Genomic DNA, 20,237 nt, shown 5'->3' with positions numbered 1-20,237 from the left:
ATATTTTTGTCCTATTGTGACTACTTTATCTTTTATCAGTTTTCTTTTGCCTTTTACCAGAAACACAATTTTCATATAGAAAATCTTGCATTGATGGGTAGTTTTAAAAAGTGATTGTAAAGGCTAATTCACGAAATTGACAAGCAGTGGAATGACACATGGCAGCTAAACCATTTACAGCTCTGTCTACGCTATCAAACTTTATGTGACAAAAAAATGTGATGTCCGTGTATTTTTGTTTTAATATCTTTGCTCTTGGTTTAATCATGGAGGAAATAATTGGAGAAACATCAAGTGAACTTTAAACTATGCAATACACCAGCTGCCCAGTCAGTTACACTGCACATGCCCATGACGTAATTGTACCTCATCATCATAAACATGGCAGAATTTCCCGTTCAAATCATACCATTTATGTCCTCAATGGTTAAATATTGTATTTTACATGTTTAATCATGTTGCCATACCATTACAGTGATACTATGCTAGTTAGACTGGACGCGTATAATAATATAATCACAAATCAGTAATTTTCTATAGATTTTATTACTTCATTTACAAGATATGAAACCTGTCAGCAGACTAAATAAATACATTTTATTATGACTGCTCAGAGGGCATACTGCGAATGATGTCACTATCACCTGAAAGATAAAAGCAAAATAATCAAATTAGATTTCATATTATTAGCGAAAGACATTTGTTGTTATTCTTCGAGTAACATTCAAAATATGGATGACTACATCTTTTTATTTCAACCAATAGCAGTTGTGTCGCTGAGTATGAGCTTATCATAGAAATATGCGCTATGTAAATGTCAACAATATTATGTTTTTTATTTTACGTGCATTGGTTAACATACCTGGATCAGTAATGCATAGCGTACATACTCTGAAGTATTTACCGCATGCAGTTCCCAGCTCAATGTTGTTTCCTGTGTAATGATGTACACCAGTCTTGGCCAACATAGCATAGTACTCAATTTCACTTTTTCTATAAAGATATATATAAAATAATTGAGGATTACATAATTAGAGGATGATAAATTTTAATTTTTTTTACTGTGAACAGCAAGAAAAATAAAATTTCAATAAGTTTTTAAGCATTTTGACTGTATATTGTAGAATATTGTATAGAATTTTTTTAGTATTTTATTGTGAACAGCAAGAAAAATAACATTTCAATTAGTTTTTTCAATTTTAAAAACAGTTATTTAGTGTATATACCTCAATTGTGGAGTGTTACTGGCTAAGATGACAAGCTTTGCTTTGCCTTGTCGGAGTGCTTTCAGTGTTTGTTTCAATCCCAGATGATATTTGCCACTCTTCATCACAAGTTGCAGACGTGAGTTAATACTCTCAATCTGTTTTTTCTATTTAAAAAAAAAACAATCAATACATTGATTTAAGTGAAAAATTGTTCAAATAACATATTATGATCATGGTAAGAGTTGGCTAGAAGAGTACTTCTACTAAATTATTGGCACTATAGAGGTATTCTTTTTTTAACATTAAAAAAAAAGAAATGTAAATCATCATCATCAGAAATGAATCATACAACAAACTGCGAAAAAGATAAATATAAAAATATAAACATTCATGCACAGCACTCTCTCATAATTTCAGTTAGGATTTTTATTCAATTATGAGTATTGGGGCTAAAGACAAAAGTAAAAATATAAAGTAGCCTAGGCCCCTATATAATAAATAAATAAACATTTCGGGAAAGAAATTAAAATACATTATGATTATCACATTCACAATAAAATTGAATTTTAATTTTTTATTTGTATTTATAAAGTTACTTTTATTATTAAATATAACAAAAGTGGACAATAACGGCGATTCGCCAAATTGTACACATGTACGAATGCTAAGGGCAGTTCACATGGCTGGGAGGTAAACACAGGCTGCTCCGTCGGATCGTGCCTTCCTCCTTCTTGATCACTCACACTCTCACTTGCGCTCAACCAGCTCACGTACCTGTTTCCTTGATGCAACCATTGTGAACGTTTAGCCTCCTTTTTCCAGCTAAAAACCTGCAAAGTAATTAAATAAATACTTATTTAACAAGTATATATTATAATTATGATAATTTAGTAATCAAAAAAGTAAAATATTTGCCAAAATATGACACGAATGTTCATAAACACCTACCCTCAAAATGCACGTCGTGCGAAAAGGTCAAATATATCCGTCCCAGAATTCAATTTCATGACCTCTACATTATCAACGAATGATTTTAATAAAAAAATATCTTAAAAGCCAGAAATATCATTTTTTTAAAGTAAAATTATAAGCTATTCTGATAATCATATATTACGGTATGTAGTTAATTATAATTTTCAAATATGTAGCATTAACAAAACAACAAAAATGTTTTTTGTGTCCACACAATATCAGACGTTGGTGGCGCATTTTTATGTTTCCAAGGCGAAATGCCGCAAGAAATAATTCGCTCTGAGCGTTAAAAAAGTTTGTTCAATCAATTAATGTTTGCAATTTAGACTTGCAGTTGACACAAAATAATGTTCATATATCTGAGTAAAAAGGTAAAAATTCTTAACTATAAAACATTGAAATAAACCCTATTTCCAGGCTGACTAGGCCTACGTAAGTATGCTACCCTACCGCAGACTAGTAATAAAAGGCAATACCCAGTGCATATCGGCCGCGCGGCCGTTCGTTTCGGTCGCTGTGTATGGAACATCCAATTTTATGGCTCGCCACTCTCATCAAATGGAGTAACTCCTTAAAACTCGACTTTATTGATGGATGGTCTTAAAAAAACTTATAAAGTTATACAATACATCATCATGATTCATGCACATGCAGCAAGGAACGTTTATCACAAATAACGTGCGCGATGCATGGTGCGAAGGGTTTTGGGAGCAAACGTCACAATGCGCACGTAGATGATTTGTTGTTTGTACGTACGCGTCGTGATGTTTGCTCCCAAACTCTTCCCATCATACATTGTGCAAATTTACGTTCCTCGCGAAATCAATCTATTTGCGATAAACCTTATTGTTGTTGTTTAACTAGACAGTTGGCGTTTCCATTGAATTGATATAGACCTAGGTATCACTGTTTTCGATTCAATGGCAATTTTCTCTTTTTAGATTGCGATTCCTAACAACACCAAATTACGATGCGTGTCTTGGAATCAACGGCAGGGCTACATAGCTTGTGGAGGAGATGGAGGCTTACTAAAAGTGCTCAAGTTAGAGACACAGACAGGTACAATTTCATCCTGTACATAAATCAACAACCCATCACTTGGCATTTACATTATCACATCACGTTTATTTATTTATTATTTCTTTTTAATTTCATTTTATCAACTTCATTTGTTCCAATTGACAATAAATAACCTGATTGTTATTATAACTATAATGTTTTTTATTTTGTTATTTGTTTTTCATTACCAGCAAGGTAACCAGCATAGGTGTTTTTGCACCGGTTAGGTCTTTTCTTGCTTTTCATACCTTTTAATAATTAAATAAATAGCTTTTTTGTTTTACTCTCATTTATCAATGTACATTAAATCTATTGTATCTTTGTCAAATAATTTTTGTTGAAAACAAGGTATCAGCTAATTTTCAATTGTTCTTATTTTATCTACATGAAGGTAAAGATGTGAAAGTGCGTGGCTTAGCTGCACCTAGTAATCTGTCCATGAACCAAACCTTAGAGGGCCATAGTGGTAAGCAATTTGGTTAAATATTCTCCATCACTTTTATATTTTAAATGTATTTGTCTCCCTGAAAAAATAATTCTAAACATTTTCTTGTTGAATATGGCATTTTGAAGTTATCCACTTTGACCAAAAATTGGATTGAAAAAAGTGTAATTTAAAACAAAAAAATGGTCAAATTGGCTGCCAGCCAATGGGTTTTTGGTTGAATTTAACCATTTATTTTGTCTTTTTCTAAGTGATTAACTTTATTAAAACTACAAAATAACCTATTCAAATTCTGATTTAATTAATCTTCATTTTTCATGTTTTTGGGGACAATACATCTTTAATAAAAGTCTGACACAAATGATTGATGTAATTTTGCAGGAGCTGTTCAAGTGACCACCTGGAATTCACACCATCACAAATTGACCACTAGTGATCAGTATGGACTCATTATTGTATGGATGCTGTATAAAGGTACGCCATATTGATAGATAAAGAGAGACCGTGTGGTGTGGCTTTCATGCATGCGGCCTTTGGCCTTAATGAAAGTCTCCCTGGTCCTACACTGTTTGCTATTAATGTTCTGATATTTTTTTTGAATCAAATAAATCAGCTTGTGACTTGTGACTTATGTAAATAGATAAAGCTAGCCTGTTTAAACAAGATAAGATAAGCTTTGTTGTCATGTTTACAACTGAGACATACAAGAAATTTTAGTTTTTGACAAATAAAATCATAGTGAATTACAATATATAAACGTTAAAAATAAATAAATAAAAAGAAAATAACATTGCACATAGTATTAAAAGCAGATTCTAATTACTAGAGTTACTGTAAAAGGGTGGGCAGAGTTGTAAAATGGATTTCCTGCGTATATTTGTTATAGATTTTAGGGAGCAGTTGACAGATCTGCATATAGGCTAAATAGGATTGTTATGATATCATGAAATGCCAGCTAAATTATCACCAACAATAAAGTTGTTGCAAGGTTATTTTTTGTTGTAAAAAATAGAGATAGCTTTATGCTAATGATACAGTCAGCTCTTAAAAGCAGGAAAGATAAATAAGTTGAATTTTCCAAAAAGGTCCCAAGTTCGTTCTCTACCACTAAAAATGCATTACCTGATTGAAGGTATGTAATTTGCATTTGTTGTTTACTTTCATATTTCAATTAATATTTTCAGGCTCATGGTATGAGGAAATGGTGAATAATCGCAACAAATCGGTTGTGAGAAGCATGAGCTGGACCGCGGATGGCTATCGCATCTGCATCGTGTACGAGGATGGCGCTGTGATTGTCGGCTCGGTTGATGGCAACCGAATCTGGGGAAAGGACATCAAAGGCCAGCAGTTAAACCATGTGGCATGGTCACCTGACAGCAAGTCTTTGCTCTTTGGAATGTCTAATGGAGAGATACATATATATGACCATCAAGGAAACTTTATTGTGAGTTCTCTCCCCCAGTATGCTTCAAATTCTCCAAATTTTCAAGATGAGACCCTACAGTACTGTACTCATAGTTAAATTACAGATTAATTCCATTAGCTAAACGATATCAGCACTGATTGGAGACCTTCTTGTGTGTTGGTTGTGGAAGGCTCAATTTACTCTACACACTGTACAGAAATAAGGCAGCGTGAAAAGGAACTGGCCACCCTATCACATAATGCCGAGGCTTGGTAAAATAAGCTCCTAACAGCTCATTCCCCTAAGTTCAGAAATGAATACGGGACTTCCCTTTTTACGTACACGTATACACATATGCCTTTGTGCCCATCAACAATAGAGGTGCTGTGATCCCTTTCTGTAGTGATACACGACCAGTTAAATGTCTGCAGTTAAATTTCTTCTGAGTAATTGTTAATTGGTTTCTTTTTACATTAGAATCGTCTTACAGTTTACTGTTTAACTAACGTGACAGGAGTGACTCGCATTGCTAGTATTGATTGGTACGATGGTCAGCATGGGTTTGTGGTACCAAACTGCCCATGCTTAGCTATATGCTTTGATAATGGAAGAGCTCAAATCATGAAGAACGAAAACGATGAAAGTATGTTAAATTTCTAATTTATAAGTAAATATAAATTTGCTTGTATTGAAACTTTTTATTGAAAAAGTGTATGAAACTTAATTGTGTAAAGCCTTGTCTACACCATCAAACTTTATGTGCCCATATATGGACATGATGATGTCATATCACTACCATATTTGGGCATATCACTACCATAAACTAGTTTGATATAGACAGGTCTTTAGACACAAGACAAGTGGGGCAATATAGTCCTGTTGCCTGACCTTACTTGCCTGGATGTTGGGCCAGTGAGTTTGCTAGCCTGCATCACTAGAAATTCTCAAACTATTATTGTCAAGAGAATTAAACTGCATTTAGAACAGTACTGTAGCTTGACTGTTTAAAGCAATACATTTTTTTAACAATTTGATGTACTTAACCTTTGACCTTTAAACTTGCACATAGATCCTATACTGATAGACACTGGGATGACAGTAGCCGATATGAAATGGAATCATACGGGGTCAGCACTAGCTATAGCTGGGTCACAAAAGAGCTCACAGCAAGACAAGGACATCAATGTAGTTCAGTTTTACACACCATCTGGTGAGGTAAGGTTAAAGGTCAAGTTATACTACTGCTTACTACATACCTGACATACATCCAATGTTCAAATAATATTTCTTTTACCTTTGACAGCACATGAGAACGTTAAAAGTTCCTGGTAAAGAGATGGTCTCCTGCTCGTGGGAAGGTGGCGGTCTTCGCATCGCGTTGGCCGTTGACAGCTTCATCTACTTTGCCAACATACGCCCTGATTACAAATGGGGCTATTGCTCGGATACAGTTGTATATGCGTTTACCAAGCCAGAGCGATCCGAGCATTGCATTGTATTCTGGGATACAAAGAACAATGAGGTATGCATTTTCGTTTCTGAAGTAAAATCTTAGATAATTTAGTTTTGTTCAAGCTTTTAGAGCCATTTGTTTAAGCATTTCTAGAATATCTGTGTTTGCAAATGTTTACTGAAAACTTAATTGTAGTGTATTTTGTTTTCTTATTTCATGATTAAACTTTGATTATTTTTTTCTTACATTTCAGCGTCATATCAAATATGTGCGAAACTTAATTTCTGTGACTGCATATGGAGATCATTGCGTTCTTGCTACCAAGGCAGAAGAAGGCATGGGAAATGTAAGAACAATTGAAAACATTTTTAAATGAATAAGCATCCATCTTAGAAATAGTAAATAAGACAAATTTACTGATATTTGAATTTGGAAGTTCAAGGAAAACTAAATTTATAATAAAATTAATGTCTTGAAATGATTAATTTATTATAAAACATTATTGACAGAAAATGTTGTATATTGACAATTGGTTCTATGATCCTGAGCTGCCTACTGTATCTCTAAATCTCTGTCTACATTATCAAACTTTATGTGAAAAAAAACAATGTGATGTGCACAGATATGGACATGATGATGCCATATCACTACAGTACCATATTTGGGCATGTCACACTTTTGTTTTTTTTATAGTGTAGACAGAGCTTAAGATGAAGTTTTACATATTTCAAGGGCAAAGACTAGATTGAGCATGGGTGTAGGGATGCACCCTTGCACAGCTTTTTATTGCAGTTATGAACATTGAATTATAAAATGTCATTTGACCCATGAATTCAATAACATTTCATGCTTTTGACCTTTTGACAGGAAGCAGATGAGATGACCCAGGTATATTTCATAATTACTCCCAAACTAATCCCCTTCTGTAGTAACAACATGCATGGCAGTAACACTATCATTTCATCTTTCTTTCATTATTTCTATAATTTTTTTTTAATGATTGAACATCTGTGGTGAAGGTTGTGGTTTTACTAATGATAATGAAACAATATTATTTACTTTTTTACTATTTTACTTTAGATATCTATAATAGCCTAATATATACTATTTTGCACTTGTATAGTATCAACCCCTTGATATAAAACTTAACATAGAATCAAACCCTTATTATATTACCCACCCTGTAATATTCTTATTGTAATACTCTCTTTAGTTATATTTATATACTTATTAGTTTAAATATCAAATATGTAATCATTAACTAACCATCACATATTAAATTATAACTTAACTTTACATTTGTATTTAATTTTACCTCTATATCTGCTTTTTATTTTTAGTATGTTTTGGTCCTGTGTAACTCCATTGGTACTCCTTTAGATTCCAAGTATATTGATATCGGTAAGATTTTTGTTTTCAATCTTTAATCTAAACCTTTTGCATCTAATCATTCCTTAACATTCACAGCGCGTTAACAGCAATCAACATCTTGAAGACTTTCACACCACACAGTACTGAGCACTGTCTTCCGTGATTAGTAAAATGAGAGGATCCCTAGTAGTCAGGTGGCTTAGCGACTAAAACGTTACACGGTGGACAAAAGCACCAAATTTGGCATGAGGCTTCTTTTAGGCGTACTAATTGATTTTTGCCTAGGAGCCACCCGATCAGCTTTCGATTTTCCAAGATGGCGGCCAAAATCCAAAATGGCTGCCAGTAAATTGGTATATCGTATATCTCTGGCTGTAAAAGTTACAAATAGACAAATAATGTACTGAATCGAGAATTTCTGAGGTCAGTAAAACCGATTCAGGAAATATTATATAAAGTGATTTCCAAGATGGCGCCCAAAAATAAAAATGGTAGCCATTGAAATTAAAATACATATAATCGTATACAAAGTCACAAATAGCCCATTCCTAATGTATTTTAGTCTACAAATCAGAAGGAAAGTGCAAGCATTGCATTTTATGAATTTTTTAACCATGCTAGTTATAAAAACCCATGTTATCAAATTTCTAAAGTTTTTCCTTGACCTTTGACCTCAATTTGAATATTTTAATCCAATTGAAAACAAAATAACCATATCTCCGCAACGCTTACATTAAATTAAATAATTTTAGTGTCAAATTATTTGGAAGATGCATATTAATATCCGTCCTAATGGAAACATTTGTCAAAAAATGACCGGAAGTATGATTTTTGGTATTTTTGACCTTTGACCTACATGTCATATAACTTGGTAACTAACAGTTGGACAAATCTTAAATAGGTCTCAAATTAATCACAAGATGGATGTTTCTATTCAGTCTAATACAAACTTTTCCAAGAAAATGACCCAGATTCTTGTTATTGACCTTTGACCTGTACTGGTAGTACACATTTCTATATCTCGAAAACTAGTGGTCGTAAAAGTTTTTTTATGAGAAATTGTTGGAAAAATATATATTTATATGTTTTAAAATAAAACGGTTTCTATGAAAATGTAAAAGAATCCTATTTATGATAACTAAATTTGTAATTTGTTAACATCCAATAGTATTTGTTATGTATTAAAATGTGTTATATTTGCTGATTTTAGGCACTTAACGTAAATTTATCTGAACTATGGATATTTAATGTAAAATTTGTTTTCTTAATATAAAGAAAATGTAATTATCTATCAAATAAGACCATTTAAAAAATATTCTGACAAAAACTTAGTTAGTTACAGGTAAAAAAGTGTACTTTTACTTATGTGAACAGCGCCCTCAATCTTTTCCCAAAAATACCACATTTTATGTGGTTTCATAAACTGAACTGGTTGTAACTTTTTTTTATAGATTTTTTTACAGTTACTTGTAATTTACATACCACCTCTACCATTTACTACAGCTACTTCATTTACATATTACGTCTGCCATCCACAGATACTGTATGTGATTTCCTAGTTTACTGGCAGCCATTTTGGATTTTTCCACCATCTTTGCAACGAGTGACCTATATTATGTACCATGTCTAAAATATGTTTCAATGACCATGATTAGGCCTACTCCATGTTTTCCAACTTCGTTTGATACCTATATGCGATTTCTGCAACCAGAATGATATTCCAGTTTAGGCTACTGGCAGCCATATTGGATTTTGGCCACCATTTTAACAACAAATGACCCATGTCATGCAACATGTCTAAAATATGTTTCAATGACCATGAATACTTATGTTTTGATAGTTCATTTGCCTATATGTGACTTCTGCAACAAATGAAATGTGATTTTCCAATTTATTGGCGGCCATTTTGGATTTTGGCCGCCATCTTAAAAAAATAAATTACGACCAGAGTGGCTCCTAGGCAAAAATTAATTGGTAGGTCCCAACGAAGCTCCATGCCAAATTTGGCGCTTTTGTCCACCGTGTAACGATTTCCTCATTTTTTGTTGTTAAGCCACCTGACTATAGTTCTAATTTTGGATTGCCTCTGAGTATCAACTGGCATTATGTCCAGCTGAATACGAATAGAGATCAAATAAAATAAATGTTTTATGTTTTGATTTGATTTAATTGGTTCAAAACATGATAAAATGACACACAAATATTGAACAATAAAATCTCAAAACTAATTGACCAGGATAATCAAAGAAAGTTTTAAATAATTATTACTTATTTCCATTTGGGTCCTTAATTAAACCATGGCCCTTACATTACACAAACGTCTGATTCCATTGTTTCATCTCTATGTCTCCTAATATGTTGTGTATCTGGAGAAATAAACATTTGTTATCAATTTGTATTAAAATAGAGCCACAGTTTGTAGCTTTGACCAAAACACACATCATTGCTACATCAAAAGAAGCGTTTTACGTGTGGCAGTTTAAAAGTCCAAAGACAGTGACTGCGATGTCAGTTAACCAAGCTGTTGGTAGAAAGAAGGATAACAGAGAGAAGGTCTTTCATGTTGATGACCTACCATCTGGAGCTGGTGAAGGAATGCTGGATTTTAGCAAGGCTTTCGCTGTAAGTGTCTTGCATAAGTATTCCACTACAGTACAAACATTATTTTATAAAACTGTATGAAACTGTTTTCATTTGAAATATTGACTTTTCTATTCAACGAGGTACATTTATGAGCCTTAAGCTCAAAATTCTCAAATGTTTACAAAAAGTACAGGTAACCCCAATTGTTAAAATGGAAGGAAATAATGCGTGGCATGTGATACGAAAAAACCATTCAAGTGATGCACTATGTTGTAATAATCCATGATTATGTTAATCCAGTAACTTATATTCTAGTTGAAACCAACCAACTGTTTTTTTTTTGTGCAGCCTACAATTGACCCAATCTGTGCAGTATGTGCCTCTGATAAGTTACTGATCATAGGCCGTGAATCTGGTACTTTGAATAGGTACTCATTACCACATGTTGCCTTCGTTAACAAACATGCAGTCACATGTCGACCGCATGCCATCTCCTTGAACTCTAACTCAACGTAAGTAAAACAAAATTATATTTCAGAATATAAAATTAATTTCATCTGATTGCTTTGTAAAGTTTAACAAAAAACATTTATGTTTTACTGTAGGTATTTCATTCATTTTTTTTGCTGCCTTTTTTATGAACAAATGTCAAAAAGCTCTGTGTACACTATCAAACTTTATGTGACAAAAATATGTGATGTGTCTATATATTGACATGATGACATCTTTATCACTACCATATTTAAGCATATCACTACCATTATGGTCACATCACATTTTTTGTGATATAATGTTGATAGAGCTTAGTGAACTTGATTTACCATATATAGTAAGCTCTATAAAAATAAAAGATAATTTTTATATTTATATAGACGACTAGCAATAATCGACATAGCAGGCGTTTTGACATTCTTCGATCTGGACGCTAAAAGTGTAAACAGTGAAGGGAAAGAAACTCAAGGTCAACAGTTGGACTTTGAACGCAAAGATGTCTGGGATATGCGTTGGGCTGAGGACAACTCGGAACTGTTTGCTATGATGGAAAAGACCAGGATGTATATCTTTAGAAATTTAGATCCTGAGGTAAGACATGCATGGTTTTGTTTTTATAATTAATTTTATTTTCATTGATTGGTTTTTATAGGTCTGTCAGAAGCATTTGGTAATTTCCTGAATGATAAGAAAATAAAAACAGTATTATACTTTGTTTGGTCAACAAGTGTGTCTGCTGCCAACCACTTCATAGAAGTGACAGCTTTAAGCTCTGTCTACACTATATGTGACAAAAGATATACACATATATGGACACGATGATGTCATATCACTACCATATTTGGGCACATCACACTTTTTTTGTCAAACTAGTTTGATAGTGTAGACAGGGCTTTAGATATGTAAATACGTGTGTTTATTCATTTCAATGTTGTGCTTTTTAAAATTTGTAACAATTTTAAACATGTGTTGGAAACTAAATATCCTACAGTATGAGACATCGACTCTTACTAAAACCAGACTAGGTCTAAACTTTAGATTGATAGGTCAAAATTATTAAATTCTATTAGATTATAGGCTTAGTTTATTTATAATGTCTGTTAAAAGATGGTTGCAAGTTCCTTAAAGTATTTTGTTCATGACAACTTCTTAAATATATTTATTTTTTATTATTATTTTAATTTTACAGGAACCAATTCTAAGTTCTGGATACATCTGTCACTTTGAAGATCTTCAGATCCGATCAGTACTTCTGGATGAGATCATGAAAGACTCAGAACATCCTAGTAAAGACAACCTTATTGATATGGACATTAAGGTAATAAGAAATAGTGGAGCTGTAACTTGTTATTCCAGGGTCATGGTTCAATCCTCACCAACTTTTTCTACTCCACTCCCTTAGCCTCAAATGAGACTTAGTTTATAAGCACAATAATACTCAAGTGCTCGTCCATCATTGAGCCCAGTCACCAACTCTGATACAAGTTTGAAGTTGGACACAACGTCCCCAGCAATATTGAAGTTAGATTGCTGTTGAATGTGTATTTAAATATAAAAAAGAAACCGATTATTATTAATATTTTAATTATTAACTCTAATTATTTTCTGTTTTGACAGTCTTTACGAGACACAAGAGATTTACTAGAGAAAGTTGGTATAGAAGAAGCAGCACAATTTATTGAAGATAACCCACATCCAAGATTATGGTGAGATTTTAAATTATTTATAAAAAGCAGAAGATATTGGTATACTGGCTTTATGATATTACTGTAGGTCACTGTGAAGCTGTAAAACATATTATTATTCATCACTTTATGACAGAAAAAGAGAATTGTGTTACTAATTTTGTGTTTATGTTTTCCATAAAGAATGATAATAAAATAAAGATGGCAGACATTCCAATTATTTTGTTCCAAAAAAGTTGTATTTTATATCTTCTTAAACCCTACATTTTCCTAAACAAATATTTCAAATGACTATGTATAGTGATTTGATCTTCAATTCTTGACAACTCCCAGTCTACTCAGCTATAAATCATTTTTGTTACTTTTGACTTGTTTTTCTTGACAGGCGTTTGTTGGCTGAAGCGTCTCTAGAAATACTAGACCTAAAGACAGCTGAACAAGCCTTTGTACGCTGCAAAGACTATCAAGGGATTGAGCTTGTAAAACGACTTGGTAATCTGCAGAGTGAGGTGATGCGTAGTGCTGAAGTGGCAGCCTACTTCAAGAGGTTTGAGGAGGCAGAGAGAATGTACTTAGAGATGGACAGACGGTAAAACTTTACTTCATTATTTAAACTCGTAAAAGTATAAGCACTAGCATTCACATACGCAAAGCCTCAATTAGACCTGGTACACACCAATATAAAGTTGTCTGTCAAACATAGCTTTGGTGCATTCACGTTTTGTGAAATTGGATCAAGTTTGAGAGTGAACTCGTGACTAAATATTGCATGAAAAGGTCTCATAATGCTTTTCCCAAACCCATAAATATAGTAAAGCACAACTGCTAATATATCTTTTACCCTAAATACATTCCATTATTTATATATACTGTATATGTTTTGTAAATAGTTACCTTTTTGTAAATGTGCGAGTACTAATGAAAATTACTCTGTTAGGTGTCTTTGAATTATTTTTATTATATTGTTAATGTTTTCTATTTTGGAAATCAATGCTTTAGCACTGAAAGCGTCATTCAGTATAAAGACATAAATAAATAACTAAATAAATAAGAGCCATTAAAAAAAATGTTAGCAACATCTTTAATATGACACAACTGAATGCATCCTTGCTATTTGATTGGTCAATTTTGTTAACAAATCATTATTTGTATACTAGTGATCTAGCTGTAAATCTCCGAGTCAAACTTGGTGATTGGTTCCGTGTTGTTCAGCTTCTGAAGAGCGGTGGAGGAGGTGATGACACGCAGTTAGAGCTGGCGTGGAATGCTATCGGGGATTACTTTGCAGATCGACAGAAATGGCAGCAAGCAGTCACGTACTACGTACAGGGCAGAAACCAAGAGAGGTTGGCAGAGTGTTATTACATGTTGGAGGATTTCAATGGTCTACAGAAACTGGCTGATGCACTCCCAGAGAACCACAAGCTACTGCCGGTAAGGTTTTTATTGCATTCGGTTAAAAGAGACTGTAATCAACTAATTTAAAGCTAGTGTAACAATCTAAAAATTGACAGTTTCTTATCTGTTTTTCTATATTATTTTTTAGGAGATTTCTGCAATGTTTGTTACTGTTGGTATGTGTGAGGAAGCAGTAACTGCTTATCTAAAGGTAGAAAGAAAATAGTATAGTAGTATTTTATAGTAATACAAGATTTCATTTCATTATTTATTCGGTCCATTACATAAAAAAAAAATCAGAAATTGTGGAGACCAGGGTCAACCTAAGTGAACTTAATCACTGTAGCGGAGCCGGTTGACCCAACCCCAAAGACAGTTTACACATAAGACACAGACTACAGTTATAGCGAATCAAAATAAATGTGAACTTTTCTAATGAAGGATAATGGGCTTTCTAGGACTGCAGCATCTGGTAAAAGTTACACCGAGTCATGTCATTTTGCAAAATATCTTATTGGATTAAGTATTTGGTTACAAAATGGTATGATTATTTTTCAGTGCAATAATGTGAAGAAAGCTGTTGATGTATGTGTTGAGCTAAACCAATGGGACCAAGCTGTGGAACTAGCAAAGAATCACAACATCAAAGAGATTGATAACCTACTAGCCAAGTATGCAGCTCACCTGCTAGATAAGGACAAGAAATTGCAGGCTATTGAACTGTATCGCAAGGCTAATCATTTCTTAGAAGCTGCTAAGCTTATGTTTCAGGTAATGCATTTTGTGTGATCTTAGTTTCTATCAAAAGGCAAATTTCTTTCAAAAGAAAGGCTAATCATTTCCTAGAAGCTGCTAAGCTTATGTTTCAGGTAATGTCATCTTAGGTTATAATATCAAAAGGCAAATTTCTTTCAAAAGAAAGGCTAATCATTTCTTAGAAGCTGCTAAGCTTATGTTTCAGGTAATGTCATCTTAGGTTATATCAAAAGGCAAATTTCTTTCAAAAGAATGGCTAATCATTTCCTAGAAGCTGCTAAGCTTATGTTTCAGGTAATAAATTTTATGTCATCTTAGTTTCTATCAAAGGGCAAATTTCTTTCAAAATGACAAATGAGATACAAATATAATAAACAAAAAGGTAAATCAAAACAATAAATAGCCTTTTGTGATGGATCTCCTGTAAATAAAACCATATGAAAGTAACAATTTTAAAATTTGTCTTCATTGATATTTTTTTAACTGTAATAAAATAATATTTAAGTTTATATATATATAACTTTATTTTTATTTCAGATTGCTGAAGAATATAGTAAAAAGAAAGTGAAACTGTTGAGAATTAAAAAGATGTATACACTGGCTGCCTTACTGGTATGTATTTTGTAAAGCTTTGTGTTTACTTTTATTATTACATCAAGATCTGCTTTAAAACTATACTGCTGCCTCTACTGGTATACTTGTGGTATACGTGTTTGTCAAAATAACCGGGATAATAATGTGACAGTGTCCATTGAACATATATATGGAATTTGTGCTATACAAATGAATACATTATTATTATTACAGTACATCACCTTCTTCAATCAATGTGTTACATCATACATTACATAATATATATAACAGGGGGTTTCTACTTATAACCTGTGCTTTAGTAATCCCCCTTTCCATTCTTTTGTTTTGTAATGATTATTTATGTATGTTCATGTTTTTTTTTTTGTGAATGGAAATAAAGAAACAAACAAACAAACATACCCTTGGTCAAGGCATTTGATAAATGTCCACTAAATGGTCTATACTATAATAAACTTTACTGTTTTTAAATAGATTGAAAACTACCATGAAAAGATGAAACTATCGAGTCGTCTGAAATCAAAGAGCCGCAAGGGAGCTGATGTAAGTACTGTATAACATTATCCTCCAAATTAACTTTATCATAGCAAAAAAAAGCTTTTTTATTTTTAACTTGATTTTACTTAACATACTCTGACCTCAGCTGATACTAAGTTCATCTTGTTACTCTATATACTAGTATCATTCTTTTATAGGCTAGCTTAGCTTTAGCTGGTCTACTAGAGAAGGATGCAGTAGCTTCAGTTGATACTCAGTTCATCTTATTACTCTACATATTATTCTTTAACAGGCTAGCTCAGCTTTAGCTGGTCTACTAGAGCAGGATGCAGTAGCTTCAGTTGATACTAAGTTCATCTTATTACTCTATATATTATTCTTTTACAGGTTAGCTCAGCTTAAGCTGGTCTACTAGAGGAGGATGCAGTAGCTTCAGCTGATACTAAGTTCATCTTATTACTCTATATATTATTCTTTCACAGGCTAGCTCAGCTTTAGCTGGTCTACTAGAGCAGGATGCAATAGCTTCAGCTGATACTAAGTTCATCTTATTACTCTATATATTATTCTTTTACAGGCTAGCTCAGCTTTAGCTGGTCTACTAGAGGAAGATGCAGTAGCTTCAGGTGATACCAAGTTTATTGATAATGCATGGCGTGGAGCTGAGGCATACCACTTCTTCCTACTAGCTCAGAGGCAACTCTATCAAGGTATGATTAGATAATAAATAATGAAATGATCAAAAGACAAACATTTCTCTTCACAGAATTATAAAAGTAGTGTGTTTGTTATGATCTTGCCTACCAATCCCAAGGTCTTGGGTTCAAATCCTGTCTAATTCCAGGAATTTTTCTAAAATACTTGTTAGCAGACTGTTTATGTACAGAATATGGTGTGCATGTTTGCTACCTACCAAATTTGTATGAATTTTATGTAGATTCAGCATCCTTTTGTGTGTGCTGTATATAATGTATTTCTACCTATGGAATTATGTACATTTTATCTACAGAATGTTTTGTACTCTGTGGTCTTATAAATGAATTCTGACCTCTTGGAATTGCATACATTATGTATACAGCCTTATTTAATATGTATTATCACTTATCCATCTGTATTTTATAGGATATGTGGATGCCAGTATGAGAACTGCATTATACCTGTGTGAATTTGATGATGTAATACCTGCTTCAGACATCCACTCACTTCTAGGCCTAGCCGCCTGTGCCAACAGGGCATTTGGAACCTGCTCAAAGGCATTCATTAAGCTTGAATCTCTGGAGAGTCTGACGCAGGAACAAAGACAACAGTATGAAGAACTAGCCTTGGATATATTTACTAAGTGAGTATTGGAAAGTATTGTTTGATGCCAAAATGTATTTTAAGTGGATAGAGGTACTATATGTCAACAGATAATTCTTAGTCTCTCCATGACGGTTGTCACATAATGCTTCGTATTTCTTTCTCTTCTTTTTTGTTGTATTTATATGTTTCATATGGACAGTTTGTCTGAAATAAAGTTTAATTAAATATAATATTGTTGAGGTGTGACAAATATTGAATAAATCAGAAATAAATACAATATTTTGCAATAGTAAATGCAGTATTTTTCTTTAAACATTGTGTTTCTGTCTCTGCTAACAGCTTTCTAATAACTTTTCGAAGATCAACATTTATGGAAAAAATAATTGGTATATTTAATATATTTATTTAAGCTTTTAAACAATTAACATGCCTTTTTTTGTAGTTTCTTGTATTCATACATCCAGAGAGCACACCAATTTATTGTGCGCTTCTGAAATAAAAGTGTATGCTCTTAATATTGTTTTTTTTCTGTTTCAACTAGGCATGCTCCAAAGGATTTAAGAACCAATGCATCTGAGTGTAGTAGTTGTGGAAGCATGATTCCTGATTGGTTGGTATCATTTTTGGTTGTTACAAACATTTACATTTTAGAATGCTTGTCATCTAAACTTATATTCTTGCTGCTCTGGTCAAGTTCAGACTTCCACTAATTGCTATAATATATAATAATTTTGTTTAGAAAATAGAATCAGCACCATTTGCCATCCCAACTCAAACTTTTTTTCTATTTTTCCCCCACCCTTCCCCCAACTTTGTTTTTGTTTCTTCTGTTTTTTTTTTTTGAATGGCGCAAAATGAAAATCCCATATCCACTTTTTAGTAGACTGGCTATTATTCAGATTTCTATAATTGTAAACATATATAATGCAGTGTATATTTGTCATCTATCAATTTAAATGTTTGCCAATAACCTAATTAAGAAAATAAAGTTAACCTTGTTTTTTCTTTTCGTTTTTAAACAGGTCTTCTGTGTGTCCAAGTTGCGATACTAAATTTTCAAGGTGTATAATGACAGGGCGCCCTCTAATGGATTATCAGAGCTGGTCATGCGCAGTATGTAAACATCGTGCATATGATGATGAGATAAGGAGTGTTAGCACTTGTCCATTGTGCCATGCTGTTATCTGATTTAGTAGAAAAAAAGAAATAATATTTATTTTTTCCTACTAAATCAGATAATATTTCAAATATTGGTTGTAAAGGGACGATTGTTGTGGTACAGTGCAAGGTTAAAGTGATATGTTCCCATAATACATTTAGGAGGTAAATTGACCCCTAACCTAAAATTTCTGAACGTATGTGCTTGTAAGTTGTACCTCATGTGTTTTAGTAATCCATGATTGATGAATAGTTCTATCCTTGATGGATTACTCCTGCTTTTTTTCTGTGAAACCTCTTGTTTTTACTAAGTGATTTTATATAGTACTATGATGCATTTACATAGATTAGCTATCATTTTTAGAGAAGCAGCAATATTATATTTTATGACAGTTGTGTTATATTTATCATGCACAAATCCATCCATAATAATTGATGTGTGTCCTGTAAACTGAGAGCAGTATGGTTCCAATCGGCCTGTGACAGTGTGTTATTGGGAGAACATTGTACTCTCAACAGCTAACCACATTAATTCTAGGTTCAATTTTTAAGAGGAATGTTTTGTTGCTATCCTCTACTACTACAGACTGTAGGCTTTAAATAAATACAGTAATAATACATTTCTGCATTTCAACTCTACACAGTCAGTTAAGGCCCATTTACACGATAACAATCGACGATAAATATGCATTTTTCTTACATAAAACAAAACAACAAAAAGTTTTCATTTATCGTCTGATGAAAATAATACTTTCACAAGTCCAACCAAATAACGTCATGATTAGTAAGAGCAATAATATCGTGACGATATAACGATTTTATTGTTCTTATTGATCATGACGTCATTTGATTGCAGAGATGGTTATTTTATAGTTCTTGGATGAAAACTGCTAATTTCTGGTTTTTTTTATGTAAGAAAAGAAAACATAATGAGATTTATAAAGCGCACATATCCACAAAGTTGTGTAGGCGCTTTAAAAAAAGTAAGTTTATCTATTTATCGTCGATCGTTATCGTCCTAGTGTGTAGCAACCTGCGACGATTAGTTCTCTGGAATGATATATAACGGTCATGCACCTACCAGATATCTACAGTATATCTTTTTATGTACCTGTATATATTTGTCAACGTATTCAAATTGTCAGAATGTATATTTATTTCTATGGAATCCATATATTTGAAAGATAATGTGTGATTGGATAAAGAGCTCCTATCAATACAATTTTGTAGCGAAGTATTTTCTTTATCAACTTTAAACCAAATATATAAATGCAGAAAGCAATGTATGAATAATAATGGAATAATTCAGGTAGATCGCTCGGATTGTTCAAATACAAGATCGGTTCGATTGTTCAAATACAAGATCGCTCAGATTGTTCAAATACGAGATCGTTCAGATTGTTCAAATACGAGGTCGTTCAGATTGTTCAAATACGAGATCGTTCAGATTGTTTAAATACGAGATCGTTCAGATTGTTCAAATACGAGATCGGTTCGATTGTTCAAATACAAGATCGCTCAGATCATTCAAATACGAGATCGTTCGATTGTTCAAATACGAGATCGTTCGGATTGTTCAGATACGAGATCGTTCGGATTGCTCAAATGCGCACAATGTACGCACTGTTGTAATAATTAGTTCCAAAGCGATAGAAGGTCGGCGTCCCGCCTTTTTCGTCTGTTTGGTACCAAATAATCCACAGAAGACAATTTTACGAAATTAATTGCAAAGAAAAAATAAAAGGATCTTAATTGTATAATGTGTTCTTTGCACCTATCAAACACCCTAAGTTTTCGCCTTCTTGAAGTAGCCAATAATAGTAGCTTAGGAAGATTGTAACATATTTGGCACAAACCT

The 20,237-nt window shown here is 32.9% G+C and overlaps 2 protein-coding genes across 4 annotated transcripts; one reads left to right on the top strand and one right to left on the bottom strand.

Moving 5' to 3' along the window:
• Positions 1 to 527: 527 nt before the first annotated feature.
• LOC144840648 (large ribosomal subunit protein eL30-like) lies at positions 528 to 2,227 on the bottom strand. The gene is made up of 5 exons (XM_078696552.1): positions 2,157 to 2,227; positions 1,983 to 2,038; positions 1,227 to 1,372; positions 863 to 993; positions 528 to 644 (listed from the first exon to the last, which is right to left on the bottom strand). The coding sequence occupies exons 2-5, from the start codon at positions 2,001 to 2,003 to the stop codon at positions 601 to 603; spliced, it is 342 nt and encodes a 113-aa protein (XP_078552678.1). The 5' UTR covers positions 2,004 to 2,038; positions 2,157 to 2,227; the 3' UTR covers positions 528 to 600.
• Positions 2,228 to 2,430: 203 nt separating this feature from the next.
• On the top strand, positions 2,431 to 19,652 carry LOC144839395 (WD repeat-containing protein 35-like). Of its 3 annotated transcripts, XM_078694724.1 has the most exons (26): positions 2,431 to 2,551; positions 3,122 to 3,239; positions 3,631 to 3,705; positions 4,066 to 4,158; positions 4,869 to 5,131; positions 5,570 to 5,735; positions 6,162 to 6,307; positions 6,396 to 6,614; positions 6,799 to 6,891; positions 7,413 to 7,433; positions 7,886 to 7,946; positions 10,324 to 10,538; positions 10,848 to 11,011; positions 11,372 to 11,582; positions 12,181 to 12,309; positions 12,609 to 12,697; positions 13,062 to 13,265; positions 13,834 to 14,110; positions 14,223 to 14,285; positions 14,633 to 14,845; positions 15,368 to 15,442; positions 15,896 to 15,964; positions 16,497 to 16,629; positions 17,042 to 17,258; positions 17,763 to 17,831; positions 18,244 to 19,652. In XM_078694724.1, exons 1-26 carry the CDS (start codon positions 2,528 to 2,530, stop codon positions 18,407 to 18,409), a joined length of 3,573 nt encoding a protein of 1,190 aa, XP_078550850.1. In that variant the 5' UTR covers positions 2,431 to 2,527; the 3' UTR covers positions 18,410 to 19,652. The 3 variants fall into 3 exon arrangements, with proteins under 3 accessions (XP_078550850.1, XP_078550851.1, XP_078550852.1); XM_078694725.1 differs by lacking the exon at positions 7,413 to 7,433; XM_078694726.1 differs by lacking the exons at positions 16,497 to 16,629; positions 17,042 to 17,258; positions 17,763 to 17,831; positions 18,244 to 19,652 and adding an exon at positions 16,212 to 16,479.
• Positions 19,653 to 20,237: the final 585 nt, after the last annotated feature.

Source organism: Antedon bifida, chromosome 4, assembly GCF_963402885.1.
Source record: "Antedon bifida chromosome 4, ecAntBifi1.1, whole genome shotgun sequence".
Taxonomy (NCBI): Eukaryota; Metazoa; Echinodermata; class Crinoidea; order Comatulida; family Antedonidae; genus Antedon; species Antedon bifida.
The sequence above is the reverse complement of the archived record's forward strand: the minus strand, read 5'-3'. Positions and strand labels throughout refer to the sequence as shown.

Coding starts and splice junctions, on each gene's coding strand:
- LOC144839395 (XM_078694724.1), top strand. CDS start 2,528: ATGTTCATATATCTGAGTAAAAAG. Junction 5,132..5,569: donor ACCATCAAGGAAACTTTATT/GTGAGTTCTCTC, acceptor TTTTTACATTAG/AATCGTCTTACAGTTTACTG. Junction 13,266..13,833: donor TACTTAGAGATGGACAGACG/GTAAAACTTTAC, acceptor TTTGTATACTAG/TGATCTAGCTGTAAATCTCC.
- LOC144840648 (XM_078696552.1), bottom strand. CDS start 2,003: ATGGTTGCATCAAGGAAACAG. Junction 1,373..1,982: donor TGGTTGCATCAAGGAAACAG/GTACGTGAGCTG, acceptor TTTTTTAAATAG/AAAAAACAGATTGAGAGTAT. Junction 645..862: donor GCTATGCATTACTGATCCAG/GTATGTTAACCA, acceptor TTTATCTTTCAG/GTGATAGTGACATCATTCGC.